This window comes from Coturnix japonica, chromosome 3 (assembly GCF_001577835.2).
Source record: "Coturnix japonica isolate 7356 chromosome 3, Coturnix japonica 2.1, whole genome shotgun sequence".
Taxonomy (NCBI): Eukaryota; Metazoa; Chordata; class Aves; order Galliformes; family Phasianidae; genus Coturnix; species Coturnix japonica.
Genome location: NC_029518.1, coordinates 53,647,619 through 53,672,395, shown reverse-complemented (window position 1 = coordinate 53,672,395; position 24,777 = coordinate 53,647,619). Strand labels below are relative to the sequence as shown.

Sequence of the window (24,777 nt, the reverse complement as noted above, 5' to 3'; positions counted from 1 at the left end):
TTCCTTCTATTTTGTATTGGGATCACATCTACTCCCTAGTAAAGGAAAACCTCTCATGCAATACAGCCCAAATGTTTGACACTTAAAATTAAGGTGTAGGGATTTTTCCCTACAATGTCATTTTTCAGAGAACCCTGGCCACAGTGATTTTTTTAGCCACACAGAAATGCATCACTAGGAGGAATCAAACTCTGGATCTTTCCACAGAAACATTGTAGATTGCAGGTACTGAAGTAAAGGCATAAAGCAGCAGCCCCTGGATAGGAACACTTCCTAGCACTTATAAAAATAAACACTAACTTGTTAGTGCAACTACTAGTTAGATTTTTTCCCCCACTTTTCCCTAGATAGTAAGGGATGTAAGACTACATGAAATTGATCTGATTCAAATTCATGAGATGCCCTGTTCTGGAACGTGTTCTACTTCCTTTTTTGTTTCTTTTTTTTTCCCAGACATCCTTTGAGAAGGGCATCCAGCCAGAAAAGATCGTATGACTGTAAATTTTGTACCACTCTGGTGAAAAATATCCTGTACCGAGGAACTGACTTTGCTTGTACTCTCATCAGGATCCTGGCACAACCAGAGGAGATGAAGTACAGTTTGGCTCTGATTGTACTCAAGCAAAATGTTGGTTTACATTCATCTTCCAGGAATCTCCATATGCATGTGTGACAGAGTGTCCCCTTGCTCAGTGCTGGGAATCCAGTGTGGGTAGAAGATCCAATCTGTTGTACATTCAGGAATGTTTGTGCTATGAGCAATGTCATGTACCTGCTGGTAAAACAAACTGCTGCCAATGAAAGGATTAACAAACAAAACTTTAAAATACTTCTATAATTACCATACCATCAAATATGGAAAGAGAAATGATTGGTGTCAATTTAACATACATTTCAGTATGTATTCAGTATTGTTGCTACTATGAGTTCACAGAATGGGAGGAGGGTACATACAAAGGTGCTGATTGAGAAAAGAGAACACATCAGCGGAGGTTTCAGGAGATATGAAATAGGCAGAACATATGGATCTTCCATTAGAGGCAAAGAACTAGCCACAGCATTAACAAGTGTTACACTCTCCTATTCAGTTGATCTGTTTTCCTTCTGACTTTTATTTGCACACTTCACTTTCTCCTCATTGAGGGTTCAAGCTCTCCTACCCCAGGGAAAATTTGATACAGCTGACTTTATAGAGTAACACAGCTAGCAAAGCACCCTTAGTTATGAGCTTCCACAGCCACACAATAACAGGATGAACCACATACATCAGGAATACACCTTTGCTGACACAAGTACTATGCAAAACAGAAAAAGAGTGTGGATTAGGGTTAGGGGCAAAGCACATCAAACCTCATTTCAAAAAGCGAGAGCAACAAGTTTTATATAATATACCATTAACAGCTGATGAAAAAAATGTATTCTCAGTGATACAAAACAATAGATTAAGATGTAATATGTTTCTGAATGGCAATAATAATACCAGTATTTTTAAGAATAGGCTGTCCCAAAATATTTTGATGTCAGTACAAGTAGAAAGTCTTATGGTATGGCATATACATAAACAGTAATGTCACTAAATAACCTTAAAATATACATTCACTGGGATCAAGGAGGAATGGAAAGGCCAAAGGGGCACTGACTTAGTGCACTGAGAGCAAATGCATTCTGCCCTACAGTTTAAAGAGCATTTAAACAATCAAAGAGACTACAACAGATTTGTTCAATAGAGAATATCAGCAGTGTAACAGCAAGAGCTGTATATTATATATCTGAAAGCTAAAGGAATTCTTTGCATAGCAACAGTGTGAGAATTGAGTAAGTTCTTGCATGCTAGGAAATTTAGGCTTGGTCCAGAAATAACAAAACTCCAAGGGAAATGGCCTGCCTGCTGAGCTGCAGTTGAGCCATTGGATACAAAATCCCTACTTACAGAAACAAATGCTTAAAAAAAAAACAATCCCACAACTGCAGAAATAAACTGGTGCTCTGAATGCTCTGGAAAATCACATTACACTGATTGCCAGTTCTTCTTGATATCTAACAGCTAACTCCTTTACCGTATGTATTATAGTCAAAGATAATTGTATTGTTGATGGAGAACATGCAAAATTCATCCCTCAGCAACATCTTAAGGTACATAAAAGTCTATCACTAACACTGTAAAGATGAAACATTTAGGAATGATGTACAGAAACTTAAAAGCACATTTTTTTTTCCCTCTACTCTTTCTGTCTCTATCAGAAGCCATGAGCCAACCCAGTTTGTGAGCACTGGGGGTGCTCAAAATACTGCTGTTCTGTATTTGTAGGCATGGTCCAACTAAGTCAGTGTCTCTGCCCCTCCATGTTCCTCCCTAAGAGTTTAAAGAAAGATAATGGCTCCATCTCCAAGTATAGTGGAGAACAATCCCTTCCATCAGCTAAGCACCAGCCAGCTAATTCCTAGTGATATCCCCTAGCTCTGACAGCTTGTAAATATGTCAGTGGGCAGCTGACTTTTTGTGTGTGAGGTTGTTGATTCAACCATCCTTTCTATTACTCCATTTAAGGTTTTTACACTTTGAAAATTTCTTGCTGCATTCAGCATTAACATCCACAACCATGCTGTAGCAAGAGTCTATACTCGTTCAGAGCACAGGTAAGAACAACCTCTATCTGCATTAAGACTTTACCATAAAATCATAAGTGTTATTAAAGTTAGAAAAGGTCATCTAGTCCAATCATCAGCCAATCACCACCATGCCCACTAACCATGTATTTCAGTGCCACATTCACATATCTCTTGAACACCTCCAGGGCCAGTGACTCCGCCACTTACCCAGGTAGATGGCATACAAATGGCATATGGAAAAATAACAAAATATTATTTTAAAAAATAACTTGGAAAACTATCAGCTTCCATAGGTGACACCAGTATTAAAGGAAGGTCAATGCTTACATCAATAGTTCTTTTTTGAGTGTGCCTGTGTGAAGACATAGATCCTCCCTTGCCTGAGAGTTTCTAAGAGATCATATGGGGGACCTTCTTCCTACAGCAAACACATGCAATAAAGACAGTGCTATGGTTTAGTAATCACTGCTCTGGGAGCAAAATAAAAACTTGCCACAGTACGTAGGCCCTGTCATGGGTATGGCTGAAGAGAATATTTAAACAGCCACAGTGGCAAGTTTCTAAAATCAGTATATCCAGCAAACCACCTACAGACAAAAACCACCAGTTTTGATACTTTCAGGCATCAGAACCTATGTCTGTAATTAGGTGGACACAGAAAAAGTTGACAAAATGAAGTTGTCCTTGACCTATTAGTTTATTTCAAAAATCTTCCGTTCATTAAACTTACATACATAAGGGAATGTTGTAGGTATTTGATCCTTTCTCTGTTATTCAACAATGTGATTATGTTAAAAGCGATCAAAGAAAGTTAAGTGTGCAAAAGAAACACATCCATTGACTAACTGAGGGAAACTGTTCTGTACTGTTATGTTCTTGAAACAAAACTGTACCACCATTTTTCAAAACAAAGATGCATAACATTACCATGAAGGTAATTGAAATAAGCTTGACTGCAGTCAGTATTGACTGAAATTAAGGACCATAATTTTACCATTCTCTCATATCACCATTTTGTCAGCTACACACATTTAAAGTTGCCTGACTACTTAGGCATTTAAATGGTCAATTTAAGGTATTTTGGTATGCTAGTTTTCATAGTTAGAAGAATCTTAAATAATGTTTCAAATTCACTGTAAATCATCTGTAATCTTTCTAGTTCTAAGGACTTTAATGGAGTGAAATTTCTAAATTAGGGCAAAGAGACAAATTGATATTACTCTTCATTTTTCACTCAAACATTGTTTTTTTTTATCTCTGTCCAAATTGTATGAATTTTCTTCAATGTCTTCTGTCTTTTCTAGTAATAACTTTGTAATAAAATCTGAACTGTTTTTCATTAATTGTTGATCTGTTTGAAGTCTTCATATATATATACTAACACACATAAAGTGCCAGAAAGTTAAGACGGGCCAAATTAGTCTGAGCATGTTTTTGCCATGCAGGCAGCCATGATTCTTCATGTAATTTTGGATGTATGACACTACTGCCTGCTCAATCCAACACTGGCATGCCTGAAGAGTTATTGATCCTACAATAGTGGGTACATTGCTCGGAACATATGGCTGGCTGCGTTTTTACTCTGCAAAAAAGTAGTTGCGTAAAGAAGAATAGGCCCTAAAAAGAAGAAAAAAGGTGAGGGTTCTCAGCATGACTGGGATAAGACAACATATCACTAACAAATTAAGCACAACTAATTTTCCATATATTGCCAAACATACAATTCACTAGGACAAAAGCCTACACTCTCTCTGAATTCCTTTTTACATTCACATATGAAGACGCACATGTTAATGGAGCTTGGGATGATTTTTGAAACTCCTTTGAACACACTGTTTCTCCAGAAGAAGAAAAAAACTTGCAAGACAAGATTAGGCTAATGTTGAAGAAGGGCCTCTTTACTCCTTTTAACCTAGACATGCTGTTTAAAGGTACCATTTATCATCATTACTACCCTGCGCATCCAGCAACAGCCTAGGAGAGGGTGCAGAAAATTCCAGGATGTAGGACTTCATCTTTTCAGCAAGAGTCTGGTCAGTATCCGTACTTCTTTCACACTGTGGGGAGGAACAAGCCAGGCTCTGTATACATCATTGTGATGGCCCAAAATACTGAGTCAGGCGATGGCAATAACACTTCCGATACCACTTGTCGAGGATTTCTGGCACTACTGTGATGAGATCTCTATACAGTACTTCCATACTAGATGCAGGTGTTGCTAGAATGCAAGTAAACTTCATTACTGACTGTCAGAAGTCAGTCAAGGAGCAGCATGCTGCTAGCAAGCGGCTCAGGCACTCTAGTCTAGGAGGAGAGTAAAAAAGGCATGCGTCTGTAGCACTGGGATCAACAGTCCTTGTTCTCCTGCCTTGAGTGAAAGTAAACAAGTCCATTGTTCTCTGACTTTGCCAAACCTCAAAATATAATGCTAGAAGGAAAAATAAGTTTTACAGAATTGAGCACATTCAACCCTTTTTTTCCCTTCATAAATTGTATGTTACACTGGTTGGAAGTGCTGAACTGTTTACAGTATGCTATATATATAATGGCACGCTTAAAGACTTTTAAAGAGATCAGAACATTTCAGGAATGTTTCTGGTGTTGAAAAAGGCTAATGTACTACAAATCATATAATATTTTAATTCAGAAAAAATATGTTTAGGTATTTTGACCTAGTATTATAAGGATTAGGAAACTGAACAAGGATGCCATGAAGCATGACTGACAAATCAGTCGAGCTAGTCTGCTTCAGATACATATTGTGCAAGGCATAATCGCTGCAATTAGAGTCACAAAAATGCATATTTAGATTTTGTACATTAAATACTACACCTGTGAACCTATGTAAAAGATATACAAAATATAAATGTCATCAGGACTGTATATTTCAAAATTTTTAAAATAAACACAAAGTAAATATATATATATATGTTGGCATATTGTTGTAATTTCAATGTCAACGCTAGCACAGTTTGTCTCTTCTAAATACAGACCTGTATACTTCCTAGTCCAACACATGCACCTACAAACACATGATCATGCATACAGCTTTATGTTCTGCTGTTTGCAGAAGAGTCAGAATATACAGCACTATACATTGTTTCAACTCAAAATTGATTGGCAAATTAAGACAGATGCCACTCAAAATAAATTCTCTGTGAGCTAGTACCAAAAAACAAAAGAAAGAAAGAAAAGGAGAAAACCAGGGGTATCATTGTTTCCTCTCAATAAAAACACTGAAGACCATGATGATGACCTAAGATTCAAACCATTTCGTCCAGCATGTGATGGAGTCGTTCTTGAACAAGATAGGACGGTGTAGATCTGGTTGCTACCACACATACTGAACAGAGTTAAAATGAGGTGCAGAGCTTTCACAACACCATCCGACCCGTTTCTGGGTTCAAACTACTGAGGTCTCTGACCGAAAGGAAACAGAGCAGTTGTATGCTGTCCTTCTCACAGCTGGAGGTGCTGATGGTGATCTGGATGCCCATCTGGAAGGCAGGCGTCTATTTGCTGGTCGGGCTGGCCGTGAGAAACCCTTCCCATTTGAACATTTAGCTGGCACAGATATCTAGAACACAAAAGCAATCATCCTTGATTTAATGAGTTACAGGAGAAAAGTCCTTCAGAGAATGCACTGGGAATCTAGGAAGACATTCAGGGTGGCCACAGAGCAGGTGGTCTGATGCTATTAAAAGGAACAAAGTAATGTGCAGAATGCAAAAGAACAGGCATTTCTATGTATAGGGATTCTCACTTCAGTTGCAGTTTAAAATATGCAGAGACAAGTGTCAGACACAAGGAAAGGGACAAAATGTTAATGCAAGTTAAAACTGAACACTCATTTTTCATTTCCCTTCATTTTTGGAAGTCTTGTGAATGAGCTCTCAGCACCTTAGAGTATGATCTATGTACTTTCTAGGTAATTTTTGATAGCTTCCATTTCAGAAGACACATTTTGCTAAGAGCTCTCTTTCTGTTAGCACAGCACAAAGCTGTTTACAGTTGGTAAATAATTCAGAATGATTATTTATTAATGCGGTGCCGTGCCTGCATGCTGAGCCTTATATGTACAGGAAAAACAACAGACCTTGATCTTAGCTACAGTACTATAAATCTGAAATAATGAAGATAAACCTCCATGTTTCATGCCAGGTGTAGTTTTTCACATCTTTGTGACATGAAAGCTGCTGAATGAAACCCCCTAACCAGGCAGTATTCTGCACTTAATTTATACAACATAAATAACAACACAGAATGTGAATCTATGGAGAAAATAATCCAGCTGTCTTAGTAAAGTTATTCTGGGCTTGCATCAATGCAAATTCAGTCATTCTCTCCTCATTATTTCCTCCTTACATATTTATTGATGAAATTCCATTTTCTTATCAAACTTACACTGGATGAGAAAGAAATCAAAGGCTTCATGTGTTTTCCTCTGTGCTGTAACGAAGATGTTTCTGCTAAGCAAGAGGTTGCATCACTGCAAGGCTGACATAAAATCATGCAGAAGAAAATCTACATGCTCAGATTCTCAGCTGTTTAAATCCACATACCTCCACTGAAGTCTGTGAATGTGTGACAGTGTAAGGCACACCAGATGACAATCTGAATCCATCTAAGTTCCTCAGCTCTAAACACTTGCCTTCTCATTTCTGAGACAGTGAAGGACACACTCATTTGTGTCCTTAGGGCAAGGAGCTCTTCAGGAAAACAGATTTTTCCTTCTCTGAGGCCTTTTACAAAATCTGTAGCTTACAGTATACTTAAAAAACAAACAAACATCTGTTTCTATTTTCATTAAGAAAGAATGTTGGCAGAGGCAGTACTTCTAAACTTTTGCAAATACAGTTCAGCCAAATATAAATTAATTAGTTATGCCATACTCTTCTACGCTTGTGAGCCTATGCTTGAACTGATAGGACAAGCCTGGAGATGTGAGTAAATGGATGTCACGTCATTCCTGGAAGCTCTAAGAAAAATACAGAACCCATTTTCATGGGTAGTACCAAGGAAATCCTGAACCAAGAAGCAACCAGGACTCTGAAGAATGCTGCCTCAGCCCTTGAGGATTTTGATACGGCAGAGTGGTCTTAAGTCATTTGAGAAGGCTTATGAAACAAGTATCCAGCTAAAGGAATAAGGGAGGGAATATCTGATTGTAATTTTCACTAGTTCAAACCCCAAACTACCGTTAACATCTAGTTTTATGTAGCAGGAGCAAAGGCTACACTCTGGCACATAACTTTGCTAGTCATGCCTACTTACAGATTTCTGCCCTCTCACAACTCTGTTATCTTTAAAGGAAATCATTCTAATTCACCTAGATCCTGGCCTAAGTTATCAATTTTTATGTTTTTTTTTTTTTATATTATCATGATTGTCTGCCTCACTTTAAAATCTGAAGCCAAGTATAAAACTGAATTATTTTGTTCTTGCCATTCTTCTGAACCTTACCTCTGGTAACTTCTGTCTCTCCCTTCCTTGCTTCAGTTGCTGCCCAATATGCCTGCCTGAATTCCTCAGAAATTCTTGCTTTCCTTGCTCAGACGGAAGCATTTCTAAATACTGATTCCGTGTCTCACAACCTCCATCAGTGGATTCAGAGTTTGCCCGTGTCCACTTATCTTTGCAGTATTTTGCATTACATGGAGAAATCACTGCAGATTTTTCATAGTTTTTCAAAAGCTTTTCAACAACACCATAGTTTGATCTTGAGTCAGCCGAACGCGGGCGACCGGATAGATTACTCGGTCTCCAGTCATGCTCATGAAGCATGTGCCTGTAACCACTGGTATTTGGAAGTCCATTTATTTGCTTTTGTTGCCCTCCTGTTCTGACAACTTTGCTAGGGTTGCTAGTTTCTTGTTCTTTTGCTGCAGAAAGTTTGGGATTTGAAACACAAGATGAATCTACAGTTTCTGTCCTGCTAATAGCAGAGTCACACGGTGGGCTGCAGGGTTTGTGATCTTCTAATGCTGTCCGAGTCACCTGGTTTTCTTGCAAAGTAGTGTTACGTTTATCTGTGTGAAATACAGTCCGGTTAAACTCATCAATCTTCGCTGCTAAAGTTTCATTTCTCTGAGCCTTTCCCAAAGCACAACTGGAGTCTCCCAAAAGATCAATGTGCAGGGCAGCAGCGGCATAAAAGTCATTGCAGTAATAAGGACTGAAGTGAGACTTGGAACTTTGTTTCTGGTGCATTCTGTTACTATGGGCCATATTTCCATCTGAACAACTCTTCTGGGCTGACAGTGGGGAAGGCTCATTTTTACTGTCTTTTCCAACATCATATGCCCATGTGTTGTGGCAGAAACTTGGTGCAACGCACTCATTTTTGGTTACAGGTATTGCAGCAGTTACTATTACAGGACCTTTCCCAGTCTGCTTCTCATTTGCACAGGCCATTTTAGTTTCATTTTGTTTTACAGATGAAGGATTTGTCAGTTTCCTTCCACTCCTAGAGTCCTGAAACTTGCAATTGCTTTTGATGCCTGGATCTCTCATTGGTGCTTCAGGAAGCTGCACAACTGTGGAAAGCGAGCTTGTTAAGTGCCGAGAAGTACTTCGTGGAGGAACTGGTGGAGCTTCTTTCTGTTGACAAGGTCTGAAAACTTCTCCTCCGTTGCCAGTAAGACTACTGTAAGACATATCCTTCAAAACCTTGGTGGAGCTCATCAGATTCTTCCTATTATTATGCTCTTCTTTTTCAAGTGCAACTGAAGACTGCGATTCATTGTTGGACAGATTGTTCATCTCAGGCAGAATAACTGTGTTTTGGGTTTCTTCAAACTTCCCCAAGAAAGGAACTGATTTCATTCTGGACACAAAGAGAAAGAGATTTCAGCGGTGAGCAAAAAGGGCAAAAAAGGAGGCAAACCTCCCTTCAAAGTAAACAGGAACACAGACTTTAACCTGGTTTCTTCCTCTAAGATAAAAAATCCAAATATGCCTTTACCTTCTGTGGTTGGACTTCTTCCGAATTTCCTCTTGATAGCTGCATAATTCTTCACTAACTCTGGCAAGTTCTTTAAGAGCCTTTGAAAATATAAGAATAGTTTTTTTAAAATAAGCCTTTTAAATAGCACCTCCAGAATTATTTTGAAAATTGTGGTGATTTGCATTTAATAGTCACAGCAGAAGAAAGCAGTATAGGGAAAGATATAAGAGTGGTTATGAACTGAGGTAAGGTGCATGCATAACACACATTAAAACAGTGCATAAACACATTTAAACAGTGAGAAGACACACATCAACTGCAAACTGGGAAGGAAGTAGAGACAGCACCTTGCTGGGAGAATAAAATCAGGTTAACTCTAGGAGGCCAAAGCTAGGGTATTTTTTTCACCCTTTTAAATGAAACATGCTAATACTTTACTTACTACATTGAGATCACCAATATAACTCTTGGCATTTTTCTTGGAAGTTTTGATGCTGAGGCTGTCTTCAAGTTCCTCGTGGTTCTCAAAGGCCAGATTGTCCATTAACAGAGTATCGTTTTTTCTCTTGGTTTTGATTTCTTTGCATTCAGGTTCTGTTTTACTCAGCAAAATCCCCCTTTCCATCCCATCATTTACTACATTGTGTTGATAGTTCAGCTCCACTGTTTCACACTTTTCTGAAGCAGGAGAATGCATGGACAGCTGCAGCATCTTGCTCTGAATAGCCCTATTGTCATGGACATTCATATTGTTCTCCCTTCGAAGTTTTACCTCCTGGTAAAGCTAAGAAAAACAACCAATAGAACCTTCTATTAAATCACAGTACTCTGATGAACTTTTGGAAAAAATAAAGACAACAACTGCATCTTATATATTGAATGATGCTTCACTTGGTAGCAGTAAGTAGAAAAAATAGATACATTCGTTCATGGAAAACTGTTGAGTCACACAGCATGATAGTCCACAGGATGTTATTGTCACAGGATGTGGAATGGGAGGTTACCATTCAAAACCCTTTGCCATGGATTTAATAAATGGCTGGCACACATAGGATGGGATTCCGAGAGATCTCATGAGGCCAATGTCCAGCCAGAAGCTGTAAGATTGCCTTCCAAGTAATATAAGTGCATTATGGTGTGAATCACAGAATCCAGCTCTGACCTGCTGCATGGGGAATGTGAGCAGATGTGAAGAGGAGACAGGGCTCTACATCACAGCCTGGTAAAGTATATTACATTAAGGAGGAGAAGTGAATTCTCATTGCATGCAGTGCCACCTGCACTAAAGCAGACTTTTTTGGTTCCCAAAAGAATGGAATTCTTCTCTACGACTTCAGCGTAGTGACTTAATTAGTACTCCAGAATGGTACTATTTGGCAATGTGCTGTTGCCATCCTATTTTCTTTCTATCTGCTGAGAACCAGTGGCTTTACTAGTAAATAAAAAGGTGTTAATACCTCTTATCCAGCATATGCAAACCAGAGAACGCTGATAAAGTTGAAAAAATAGCAGCATCATAAAAATCTCGAATGCTATCACTTCTAGCGCCAAGAATCCCATGGCTCCTTATAAACATTCATTCTTAACTTTCTCTTGTAAAGAAAGAACAGAGTAAGCACCTCCAAATAGCCATCTGCCTGCTCTCTCCTTGTGCACCATCCTTTTGGAAGGACAGTGAAAAAGAATGACAATGTGAACAACACGGGGCCATTTCATGAGTAGTGCTGTGAATCAGAAGTACTCTCATATTCAGAGACTCGACACTTGACTTCCCCTGAGGCTTTTAAAATTCACTCTCAAAGCCCAACTTTCAAGAGACCAGAAGACTAAACTTTGTAATATCCAGTAAATGAGGGCCTCATTTGGATTCAGCACAGCAGTAAGAGGGAAGGATATTAAGTCAGCACTATCATCTCTTAAACCATCATAGGTCTTTCTGGAGAAATCCTTGAATGAAGTTTGTATTTGTTGGGCTAAAGAAAATTACCAAACAAAATTACAAGCTGATAACGCAGCACAAGTCTTGCTTAGGAAAACCCTCTGCAGATAACAGCATTTAAAAAAGAGATCTCCCTTTTTCTCCAGACGTGGCTTTTAGTGAAGAACTGCCAGGAAACAGAAATCAAGGGCAGTTACAAACATAGCTTGAAAAGGACCTCAGAACATCAGTAACCTTTGGGCACCATCTCTAGTTTTGTCTGGTCCTGTATTTCCCCTCAGGTCCATTCTTCATCTCTTTTCCTGTTTGTCACATTTTCCTAATCCATATGCTAACACAAAAACTTTGAACAAACATGGTCTTCATGTCCATTGTCACGACTACTCATAATTTGAACACCTTTTCACAACACATTACTGTCATTCCAAAATAGCTTGTAAACCTAACAATCTTACATTCAACTGCACACACAGGTCACATTAAAAACTTATGAGCACCTTTACTTTGATTGTGAAATTAGGTAAGATAGCATGTAAGTGCCCTAACCCAGAAGACAGAATATAGTGAGGATTGTCACACCAAACTTTGTAAAAACTTCGGGGAAAATATAGGAGAGCTGACATGAAGTAACACTGCATGCTGAGGACACTATGGCTGCAGTTCTTTTTCCATCTCATACTTCCATGTGAGCAGTCTCTGCCACACATTCCTGTGTTGCTCAGCCACAGGGAGGTGTTGGCAGAGAGCAAGCAAAACTACTCCATGTGTATATTAGCATGAAAAATGTGGAAAACTCTGTGATGAAAAAACTTGTCCCTATGTACTGCCAACGCAGATTCAGTTTATGTGTTTCAGGATGCCAGAGTGTTCTACTCAAGTGACAATTTGTGGATAAATAATTACCTCAATTATTTCTGGAAGGAGATGCCTTAGAAATGGCAGAAAGTGAATGTTTGTTAATATGTGTAAACACAAGTGGTGTGAGTGCTTTCGTGCTATTTATTGTACCCATTTTCTCTACTAAATGATGTCCATAAATGGAGCAGGTTCTTGATGGAACAATTCTGCATTATACAGAGATTGATGTATTACATTCTTATGAACATTACCATTTATCCTGTCAGACTTGTGCCAAATAATGCCTTTTTTGTTTGTTTGTTTGTTGTGCCTGAGAATTAATACCTAGATTTTTTTGTCACTAAATATGCATTTTCCTGTGCCTCATACATTCAGATCAGCTTAGCATGTCTGTACTTGCAAAAAGCATGTATAAAATGAGCACCATGGCTCAATGCCAGAAGAACTGGCACAAGTATATACAGCCAACAATACAGCAAACTTGACACAGAGTTATGATTAACCTCCTGCTTCATATTTCTGAGTATTAAGTGAGTAATTGCGAATACTGATTAATCCCAGGCTCTGCATCCCACCATCGACTTTTACAAAATCCCAGTGACAGGAAATAAGGTATAACTCAGAGAAAAACAAATTAAAGTGATCTCCAGTCACTGAAAATATCTAAGTGTTCAGAGTTTTGAAGTACCTCTTCAATTTTCTTCTGCATAACTTTCCATTGACATTCCCATTCTTTCCTCTCATTGTCAAATTTTTCCAGCAGTTCCATCTTCTCTTTGTTCCAGTTCCTCTCAGTGTTCTCCAGTTGTTTACGTAGGTCCATGGTTGTAGTCTGTTTAACAGCAACAAGACAGCTCTGCCTTTTTCTTTCTTCTCTGAATGTTTCCTGAAAGATTATCAGAATTAGACTTGTCTTTCATTCTAGCTTCCAGGAAAAAAACAAACAAGCAAACAAAACCCTAAAATAATTAAAATCTGTTTGTGGGAAACAGCAGCACAAGACTGCCCAACATATATCTGCAGTGTGACAGGAATACGGAAGAACTAAGTGTTGTAGGACAAAACTTCCGAAGCAGGCAGATCCAATCTGGAAATGGGAGGACAGATACACAACAAGCATCACAGAATTCACCAGTGTCTTCCACATCAAACTTTGCATCATGGCCACTTCACATATTCACTGTTACACCTCACTGTAAACGTGTTTTCCTTAAAATCTGACTGTACGATACTGAACGGCATGTCAGGACCTTGGGATCCTGTCAGGTCTGCCCTTGAGGGTGAAAGCTATATTTACTTTTGTTCGAAAGACAACCGCAAGTGCAAAAGTATCATGTTTGCTGATGCACTCCTTTCACACATGCATTTAGCATGAGAAAGACTGACAATCTTTTGGCAATTGCAGACCATAAACTTGATACATGAGAAGAAATTTCTCATGGTTATATGGATGCTTTAGAATACATGAAAAAAAATAACGGAGAGAAAAGCTAGAAACAGGTAACAAGCACATACAAGCAGTAGAAAGCATCATTTTGACTACATGCCTCTTGGATTCAGAAACACACATCTGTAAATACCAGATCCAGGACCAGCACAGGGAAAACTGGAAACAGTAATCTCAGAAAACTATCTTAAACTTATTTCAAAACCTTACTCGGAACATTTAACTCATTTGTGCTTCAGTTTTTCAACCCTTTTCAGAAGTCTTTAGTTTCTTATTATGTGTTGATGAAAAATTATTTATATAACTACTAAATGTTTTAAGTACTTTGGATCTGCTTATTTGACTTTGGAACAAAACAGTTACAGATTTGATGGGCCTGCTTTGTTAGGCTCACAACAGAAGTTCCAGTGCCACCAGCACATTCACCATGCCAGTAAGGCCAAAACTACATTCATTCAGTTATAGCAGCTTCTGCAGTGTAACAGCTGATACATACCCATTGATGCTCAAATCATTAACTTTGGCTCTCAAAGCATGCCGCTGTGTTACTTAGTTGAACCTGGCATCTAGTTCTAGTCTCAAAATGCCTCTGCATTGCTTTGGCCTTCTTCCAGAAGCCAAGCGTATGGGCAGGCAAACAAACTACCAGAAAGTGAACAAGGGTTCTGGTTTCCCTTCCTGGAATTTGTTAATTTCCCTTACTGATAGTGATTGTCAGCTCACAGGAACTGCCCCTTTTACCACCCACATCTTATTTGATGTAGTACACATTCACACTTAAGCTTCATGCAAAGCTCTTCCTCATCCTATATTTTATTGGGTGAGACTTGTTGATTCAGCTGTGGCTACTATGTAATCAGCACTTACCAGTGTCTGCATTATTTCAGCTGACTGATAAATTGATGCCAATCCTAGAGTCATCTTTCATGAACAAGTGAGCAGAGCTCAGCTGAGCATAGAGGGTACTCAGGTCTTGGTGCAGCGGGATGTCTTGCTGCAGTATCTCACCTGGCAGCCATCTTTGGGCCAGTCCTAGCCCGCTGACTGTAAAACCACTGATCCCAAACACCTTGGGGGTGAGGAAGCAGTCACCAAACATCGCTGTTAACCTGTTTCAAACTGTCATCATGTAACTTGTTTTTGGAGCTTACTCTTCTGATATCTTATTTACACCTGTCTAGGCACCTTGAAATGATCATCTGCCCTTCTTCTACCTGCCTAAAAATGCATGGGGCAGCTTTACAAACATCTTAAATTCCTCAAAAATTAAGAACTGCTCAAAGACAACACAGCATTCTCACTTTAAAAGAACTCAAGCCTTAGTTCACTCAGAGCTTCCTAGGGAAGATGGCCAGGCTGCAGACTGCACCTTTCCAGGCCAAAACTTTGAGCCAGATTTCATTGTTAACCAAAAACAACTTACAAAAGAATTCCACTGCACTTGAGATCTGTATACTTTCCCACTTTCTTAGTTCAAAGATTGTAATTTTTAGTAGTCATTCCTTATTTATTTATTTTTTTTAGCACTACATTTATGCCTTTATAGCTTTTCAATACAACTCAGAGAACTAAACAAGTAACTTCTCTATTACATGGCTCCACTGAAATCTTCAAACACATGTCAGAAACAAACAAACAAAATACGTAACCAATGCAAAGTCATGAACTAGAGAGGCTGGCAGAATCTGTCTATAACATTAAGAAATAGTGCTCCATTGGTAATAATGGCTGTGATTCAATCAGCAAAATATTACCAGTGCGAAACTCAAGACTATATGTCATATTTATACATATGTATAAGAATACATATTTACTTCTTTTAAGCATGCATATAGCATCAAAGAGGTCTGAGGTCATTTCTTTGTGCTGGGAGCTACTACTGCTGTGTTTACTTTCATCTTAACAATTTCCAATCTGTTTCATGTGAGGTTGTAATTATAAAAAGAATTGGAGATAATCAAATTGCAGTCAAGTCTTGGATGCTGTGAAGAGGTTAGTTACAGAAGTTACAGGTAGTTACTTGTAGCGCTGAGGTCCACAAAGAGCTTGTGCTGCTTCTTGTTCTCTGATTTCCTCTGGATATAAATTCTGAGAAGAAAAATGCTGCTGTTGTACAGTGAGTAATTTCCTCAGACAGTTTATCTCTTGTCTCTGTGGTTCTGCTCACTTTTTTCTTGGTCTTTGTTGTTTATTTGCTTTCTTACTTATTTTATTTGCTAGTAGCAATCCCATTTGTAGTTCAGACAGTATACCCTGTCTGTACGGTACACCAAGATGTCCCCATGGGTATTGCATATGGCTTATGCAACACAAAAAGATGTCAAATGCCACATTTTAATCAGCCATGTGGATCTGTGCTCTTGCAGTATTGGCATATTATGCACGTCCTAGACAAGGTCAGAAGCTCATTACAGCAATCAGCTTCAAGCAAATAATCAATTTTGTCTACATCAGCTGCATTTTCTCTTAACTTTGCCTTTAGCTCCACCTGCTCTCAAGAAAAAAATAAGATTCAATCTACTATTTGACATCACTGTTAATATTCCTCTATATCTTACCTATGCCCTTCCTAAAAAACTATGCAGAGCAGTTTGAAATCAACTGCTACTGACTTCTCAAAATAATCTGCACTGACATCATCTGAGGAGACATTAGTTTTCAACAGAGATTAATTTGACTGGTTGTGCACAACCATTCAGACAAAAACATCTTTCATTGAGTTTACAAAAAGAAACAAACAAACATAAAAGGCAATTGGCAGTTGAACTGCATTTCCAACAAGTTGCTACGTTTTCCATGACTAAGAAAATCATTAAGTAATTCATTTTTTCATTTGAAAAAGAAAGCAAGGTATTTTAATACTGGAGCACTTTATCTTCAGAAAGAAACTGTTTGAATGAGAGAAAAAGAGCAGTAAAAAAGAAAGAGGGGGTGAAGAGAAAAAAAGTGAAAAGAGAAGAAAAAATGTGCTCCAAATGTTACTTGTCCCTGCTCAGTTGATTTATCCATGTCTGTGTTAAAAACAATAACAAAACCAAAAAACAAACAAAAGAAAACTGCTGAACTAATGCCAAGTCTTTCTCTAAGAATAAAGAATATGCACAAGATACATAAAACACCACATGTAGATATAAATAGAAACAGCAAAGAGATATTTATATAGTAATTAGTACGTTGCAGGGTTTTTTACATTTTAACTGCTCAAAGATGTCAAACAAGCCATAACCATACCTTTCATGGAATAAAAAATCCTTGAGAAGTTTTTCAATCCATTTCTAAACAGCAGTGAAAGCAAGGAAATGCATAGCTAGCTGAGATCCAGTCCTGCGAATCTTGATCTTTAAAAGAAATAAGAAAGCTAAGCAACATGCAACCTTTCAGTTGGGCAGCATTTCCAACACTCCGTGAATAACTCCACAACTTTTGCAAACTGAAAAACAGTTCCGCTCAGCATCATCCCAGCAGCTGGCTTCCACGTGACGTCAGTGCACGGAGGATGGCTTTAAAGCCATCTCTTCCAACCCCCCGCTCTGTAACTTTATATCTGCTCATATTTTGTGTAAACAACTCCAAGTCCAGGACATTTTTAGGCTTTATAGTGCAGTCCAGCCTTTAAAGCTTGCCAAAGCAGCCAGTGTTAACATTACAGCTATGACAATAGGCAATTTTAGGTTGCTTTTATTAGAGTCCATGTTGTGAAGGAAGATTCTTTTCTTCCTCCCAGCCCCAGCTTCCAGGGTTATACTTTGTAGTATGATCATTCTGAGCTCTGCAACTTGATCCTCGTAAACTGCTTTGTAAGGGGAGTGTGTTTAAAGCAGCAGTTTTGTTGGTTAATTGCTATCTGCAAGAGCTAAAAGCAAACCATACCTCCCTAAATCTTTTTTATTCTGCATTTATGTACTAGCATGGGCAGAATTACTGGGCATTGTGTAATCCTACTGTCCTGCATTCTGGAAACTATGACAATGGTTTCTTTGGGATATACTCAAATATTCCTGCTACTTTATAAGGATTCTGGACTATATTCTCTGGTTTGTTATGATACTTTGTGTCTTAGCAAAGCAAAGTGTTTGAAATCGGATGGAGAATCTCTTTTGCACAGGGAAACTCACTCCTAAGGCTAACAAGGAAGGTCCAAATGTACCTCAGCTTGAATGTAGAATACTGGAAGTGCCCACAGAAAGTGCTGGTATGAAACATGAAAATAATGACCTAGCCAGTGAACAACCACAGGAGATCCTGAAGTGGATCCACAGGCAGAAGGAGCCTGAAATCCTTACATCTCTGCTGACCCCACACCTTGTGCAGCAGAGAGGCTTTGCTGTGTCATTAGACTGCTCCACAGTGGCACAGCAGGGGAGGGTGACCCTAGCCACAGCAGCACATGTCCTGTTGCCCTGTCAGGTGCTTGTACTCGTGGGCATTCCTTGAGACCCACCACAGCCACAGAACTCACTTCAGGAAGCGTTCATCCCTGTGTGTAACTGGAGAAGAGCCACAAAGTACTTGACTGAGGCAGTATAAAATTCTGGACAAATTCTCTAATCTAGTATCTGTGTTCAAACACATGAGGCAGAAGTGAGTCAATATCTGTGTTCAAATACATGAGGCAACTGATGACAAGAGGATCTTTGAGGTGGAAGACACAAAATGAGGTTTCACACCTTGCTGAGTCTGCACTCTCCTCCTTAGAACAATACATGAGATCCATACTCAGCATAAAGATTGTAGCTCTGGGCGCATTTTATAGGAAGTAGCAAAGCAGGTTTCAGAGAAAACACATTTTTTCTCCTGATATAGTCTAGCTGTATTAATGTTGCTTGGGTGCTTATTCTGCCCCCATGTGACATAAATAATGGGGCTTGGGCTACTAGTTAAAATTTCAAAGACAATCTCAAAGTGAACTAAGATGCCAAAGTGCATGACTGAATGTCTCTGAAGAAAAAAAACCTCAGCCTCTAAGCATACAGTAATTGCAATTTCCCCTTCATGGAGCAGAAACGTGACACTCTGGGGAGGCTGCTTCCCAGCAGGCCAGCTGGCACGGCTGGCAGCAGGGTCAGGTGCCCAGGGGCAGCCTGAAGACACAGCTGGAGTCTGGGTGCCACATCTTCTCCTCCCCAGCACAGCTGCACCATGCAAATGGAGACGTGAGCCAAAGTCTTTATTTCCCCCCTTGATTTCCCATCAGCATTGACTATTATTCTTGTGTATTTAATACCACTAACTTAATGTTCCTCATTGTGCTATGTGAAGACTTTGAAGCACAACAAAGGGAAATTAAAGGAAATTCTATGATTCTACGAAATAATGAACTAAGCCTCAGACCTGAGTTCTTAAGTAAAATCCTACATTTCCATTGGTGTGAGGAATTAAAAACACACAAGGTTTTGTAAAACAGTAGCTTGTAGTAAGTATTCCCTTAACTGACAAGAATGCTTCATGTACCTTCCGGTAACTGCAAAAACACTGGGAAAGAGTTTTCATTCTCCTTACATGATGGAGGCCAGGCAGAACTACTGTTCTGCATGGCCACAGGCTCTGTTTCATTCACACTGTTTTGCAGGACAGTGCATAGAGGAAGGAAAATTCTTGACCTACCCACAGCACTGGAAGTACATTTCAGAGACAGATCTAGACTGGGTAGGTAAAATTGAACAGTGCTGTGCATAGGTCAAAGGGCCTCCTTTTAATAAGGGAAAGGCAAAGCAAAATTGGAGGGAAAAACAACAAACCTAATAGAACACAAAACAAGCTATTAAAACCTGGGTTAATTGAGCCTATTACTCCTAAGAGCAGTAATAATGGCTTTCACTTTGGAGGAAAGTAAGTCATCCAACAGAGACAGCTGCAGTAACACCATAAAATGCAGTAAGAGTGGCTTTCTGGGCTCTGGCACAGGCAAATTAAGTAGGAAGGCCATTGTAGGTTAATTACATCTGACTGCTTCTGTAGGCAAAATGTTCTTTGTCCATACCTGGTAACAGCTCTGCTTGTGCTAGAAGTCAGCACTTCAACAGAACAAGCGCAAGGGCATTTTAAACAATTCCTCAGCTAAATTTGTTTTTATTGTGCAAAACTGAAGTTAAAGAAGTGTGAGTTTCAGCATGGACTATAGCCTGATTGCATACTCAGCAGAGTGTGCTCTGATTAGCAGTTTGCATTCAAGATTATTTCAGAGCATCTTTGGTCTTGCTGTTCAGGGACAGCATACCCACTTTGCTCTGTCAGCATGAATCAGGTAAGAAAAGAGAACAGCACCGCTGCCATTGTAGTCAACCCAAACGTTATATCAGATCCCTATGAAGTAATGTTTTACACATCAGTATTTTGGCAAATATATCTCACCAGTGAATATAGGTCAGGAAATGGGCAGACAGGAATAAAAATTCTGCCCCCTCTAACCATCACACACTTCTGCAATCACACATATCTTAGCGGAGAAATAGAGCCATCAAAGTGTTATGTCATGTCACTTCTCCAAGGGTACACTGGAAATTGGCGGCAGATACTTTAGATGTTTACTTTAAATAGAGCCGCTGTAATTTTCCCCATAGGCAACTGCGTGTGTAATGGCAAAAGTTGAGTTTGAATATCACTACCCCCGGCATTATATCAGAGACAGAAATGTAAGCCAATGGGAGTTAGGCGCCTGGTACTGACGCCTTTAAAGTCTCCTACTTGCCTATCAAATTCTGAGGTGATTAAGGGGAAGGGTATATAATATCCTAAAGCTCTGCTTGTTTTTGTAAACAACATGAACACGAAGTTCATGTGCAGTTCATCTCTTTTTATAACACATATTTAAACAGCCACAGTTTTGGCCATTTTTTATTTCCCAACTGCTGGGCACATTTCTGCACTGTAGCACCTGCTCACTTCTGGTTTTGATACTGAAGCAGTGGCGACATGTCAGCAGACACTTATCCTCTCTCTGACTGGAGCTTCAGGCATGGATATTTTTGGTTGAAAGAAATATCACTGGATCTTTCTAATATCAGGGAATTTTAAAGCAAAAGTGAAGAAAATATTTAAAGAGGTATTTTCCTCAGAGTATTCGCAAATTTCTCTAAATAGGAAAGAAAATATTTATCTGGTTGCATTAAAGGAAAAAGAAAGCATCTATATTCTATGCGACAAAAATTTGTCTGATTTATTTCCAACGCATACAAATACAAAAGTTTTGGAATTGGATCAATATATATGCAAGATCTCTTCTTTATGAAAGGACATGGAGTGAAATCCCTAGGAACCCAGGAATCAGAAATTTAACCTTTTGGAGAAACTAAGGCTATCTTGAGCCTGAAATTAACCATTTTTTGCAAGAATAGAACATGAATCCCAGTATCCAACCCAATTCAGATCTGTATTGCTTCTACTCCACAGAAAAACATCCTGCAACCATTTCACAGATTTTGCTTATTTTACATTCCCTTCATTAAAATGTTTTGCAACTTCATTTTTTTTTTTGTGTCCACTTTTAAGTTTGATTTTAACATTTACTGCTTAATGTAATACGTTTCCACATTTATTTTAATAGCCCTATTAGCAACATTCAATATTCCATCTTTCATTTTCATAGGGTTTATGCAAGTCCCTGGCAGTGCTTCAGAGGAACTGGATTTCATCACTGAAATGCTTTCAACTGACTTGTACAGGTAAGCTGCAGCTGTCTGTGAGTGCAAATATACTTTATAAAGGTTAGTTAGTTACATACGTGTTCTTGCTTAATATATCAGCTTTTTGCTATAAAAGCATACTTCTAAATATTAATTTTACTTTGATTAAAAAGAATCTATAATATGTTGTCAAAGCGCTTTCCCTTCACTTGCAAAAAAATACACATATCTGGTTAATCCAGCCTCCTCTTATCATGAGGATTACAATAAACATTTCTTTATTCTGCAGAACCACTGTATTCTGCTGTTGCAGCCCCCTTTAAGGAGTTTTTTTGTTTCAAAAATGGGATTTGTGAATCCACTATTGGTATAATTGAGATCTGGACCGATAGGCCAGGTAATGTGCCATATCTGGCTTGTTGCCACATAAAAGCAAAATCTCGTGTTTTTCTTACTGCTCTTCTGAATTACACATTATGCGGCAGATAAGTTAATGAATCAGCAGCACTCAGTTTGGCTCTTCTCTGCCTGACTCCCACGCACTCCTGCTAGAGGATGTGGACATGTTCAGCTGAATTTAGCTGCTCACCTCTGAAGCAGGCTGTCCATCACCCCTATAAATGAGGAGAAGCTGCAGCTTTTCTTGACAAGTAGAATCGTCACATTTGTGAGACTGAACCACTGCAATTCAGCACAACACAGAAGATTTATTGAGCTAAATGTTATCTTCTGGCTATCGACGGATTCTGTGCTGATTTTATTAGCTTTCTCAGCGAACATTAAAATAGAGAAAAATGGAGGGCTGTGCACTTCTTTGCAATATTTGATGTGAAGCAGATAAGCAGCTCCAATCTGCCCTTAAACCTTAATGCAGGACATGAAAAATACCTTTCATTTCGCATTGAAATTTTCTGTATCAAGGTTTGCAGGGTTCCTCAACATTATCATTTTGCTCATCACAGATTCAAAAACTGTGGGGATCTGCTAAAATGATTTCGGATGCTTCAGGATCCCTTCATTTCAGATTGTAGACAGTGCAACAGCTCCCTGAATGCCCTTAAAAGTCTCAGCTCTGACTGGTTTTCTTGATGCCTGACCGAACTAGGACGAGGAAGGTTTGGTTCACATAAACTATATGCAAGAAAAATCACTGTGACTAATCAGTGAGGTTGTAATTGCCAGTCCTGTGCAGAGGGTATATCCCACCTCACAACTCAATAGGTTCATGTGTACTTTAACTGATTTATAAGAAAGATGCAAATCATGTCCAAATTACTTCCAAAATATAATTGATGTATGAATACTGTACTTTTAGCTTTCTTGACAATTTTTCAGTAGTACTGTTACTGATATACTCAGTGTAGAGCAAACATTTTCTCATTATCTTTATTACAAACAAGCTCAGAAAACGATAAATGTGTGTGTTAAAATCTGAAAGCCCAGAACTTGTGATCAGGTTTGAGAATGATTTGTTTTATTCTTTGGGACTGAGCCAATAACATTTAAGGAAAAAAAAACAACCAAAAAAAAACCAAATCATATTCTCTTCCCTCAACAGCAGCAGTAAAACAAAAAGAAATTTAAAAGCCAGTGTTTTGCTAAGATTTGACATGTCAAGTTGAAGCCTAGAATTATCATATTTTAATGTCCAAATTGAAAGCCTTTGAGAAAAAAAAAAATAAATGAATTCTCAATTGATGAAAAATTTGATCAAGAGAAAAGCAGCAAAAGGGCCTTTGCTCAGTGATTTCAGAGTTATCCTTAAGATCACAGAAGTTCACAGTGACTGGAAGTTACAACTGACCATATCTCACCATTACAGTTTTTAATTTGTGTAGCTCATCTTTAAGTCAATTGAGCACAAGAAACCTCTTCAGAATTTTGTTGGGCCTGACTTCCTCTTTATCTAGGTCACCAGATAAAGTTAACTAATTCTCTCTCTACTTATATATTGACTATTGTTTTCTTTACCTGCATCTCAATAACCAGAAAGTAAACAAGAAAAACAAGTTCCCTGATAGGTATAACTGTTCGGATTAAATGAATGTTAAATGATTTAACTGATCAAGGCTACTACACTTGCAGAGAATAAGTGGGAGGAGAGCTAGAGAAATAAGGAGAAAAATAAAAGTTTTGAATGCTGTAAGTTCACTATCTTTTTCATTCTCATAAAAAAATATTTCTGTTGCCCAACCTCTGCTTACCTATAAGTGGTTTCTCTCAAAACATTTTCTCCCTGCTACTTCATACAGTGGGCTACTGCTCTCGGCAGGATTCTGATCAGATGGAGAGAGGTACAGAGATGAACTCTTTTCATATGGGAGCAGGTTAAGTGAACATAGTGAAAAGGAATCCTTACTGCCAGCTAGAAAAGCAGCTGCTTTGTTTATAGGCACTTATTTATTACTTCACTTATTGTTTTGGCATCAGACAAGGCAAACAGCATCACCACTCATATTTTAAGACAGACTGCAGTGTGGCCACTTTTCTTAGAGCACGTAGAGAATGCAGCCAGCCTACATCTCTCAGCAGACTCCTTGCTTGCTCTGCTGGCCTCTTCTTCCTTTTATATCTAATTCTCAGAGGCCCCAGCTCCTCAACACAATCCACATACAAGTATTCTGTATCAGTCATTCTTATTTTGTCCCTGCATAGCGTCTAATCTACATAACACAGTGCTGAAAAATACCATCAAAACTACACAAAATGTACACAAACTGTGAAATACAATTGCAGAATGCATATGGTTTTACTTTTCATTGGTGGCTAGAATGCAATTTATTTTTCTGGGAGTGGGAAGAGGAAAGGAACAGACCCCTCATACCCACTCTGCATGTTTCTGTTTTTCTTCCGACTTGATGCAAATTAATGAATATTACTTTGGTTTCAGCCACCCAGGAATTTTTCATTCAAAAATGATAAAAAGCAAAGAAAGTGAAAAATATTCTGTTTGCTTACCTGGAACACTACGGTGAGCAGGTTTCCTATTCAACTGGATGATTCTTTTTTTTTTCTTTTTTTTTCTTTTTTTTTTTTTTTGTATTTTTCACATTTTTGGGTGTTTGTTTTGGTTTTGGCAAACAAGTAGTCTTCAGTGTTTTTACAGCAGTGGCTATTACAGAAATTATGTCTCTCGCACGTCTTATCTTGGAGGGTGGACAAAATAAACAAACTGAAAATAACACTACAATGAACAGTAAAAGATGAATGGGTTACAGTACAAAAAACAGTGTAAAAAGGAAGACAAGTTTAAATATTGTTGTGTATGAAAGGGATGAAAATAATACAAGAATGAGAATAAGTAAAATGATAGGCTGGAACATCTGGGAAAGTAAATACAAAGACAGAGAGAACA

General features: G+C 38.6%; 2 protein-coding genes across 2 annotated transcripts in view; both read right to left on the bottom strand.

The window, feature by feature from the left end:
- Positions 1–820: 820 nt before the first annotated feature.
- On the bottom strand, positions 821–24,571 carry KIAA0408 (KIAA0408 ortholog). The gene is made up of 7 exons (XM_032443327.1): positions 24,381–24,571; positions 17,032–17,138; positions 13,042–13,239; positions 9,999–10,340; positions 9,575–9,654; positions 8,074–9,436; positions 821–6,187 (listed from the first exon to the last, which is right to left on the bottom strand). The coding sequence occupies exons 3-7, from the start codon at positions 13,174–13,176 to the stop codon at positions 6,014–6,016; spliced, it is 2,094 nt and encodes a 697-aa protein (XP_032299218.1). The 5' UTR covers positions 13,177–13,239; positions 17,032–17,138; positions 24,381–24,571; the 3' UTR covers positions 821–6,013.
- SOGA3 (SOGA family member 3) overlaps positions 24,447–24,777 on the bottom strand; it is a 28,853-nt gene continuing 28,522 nt past the window's right edge. Inside the window, exon 9 of the mRNA XM_015858532.2 lies at positions 24,447–24,745. Within this exon, the coding sequence (XP_015714018.2) occupies positions 24,635–24,745 (111 nt within the window). The 3' untranslated portion in view covers positions 24,447–24,634. The remainder of the gene's footprint in view (positions 24,746–24,777) is intronic.

Coding starts and splice junctions, on each gene's coding strand:
- KIAA0408 (XM_032443327.1), bottom strand. CDS start 13,176: ATGGACCTACGTAAACAACTGGAGAACACTGAGAGGAACTGGAACAAA. Junction 9,655..9,998: donor ATATTGGTGATCTCAATGTA/GTAAGTAAAGTA, acceptor ATATTTTCAAAG/GCTCTTAAAGAACTTGCCAG. Junction 9,437..9,574: donor AAGAAGTCCAACCACAGAAG/GTAAAGGCATAT, acceptor CTTTGTGTCCAG/AATGAAATCAGTTCCTTTCT.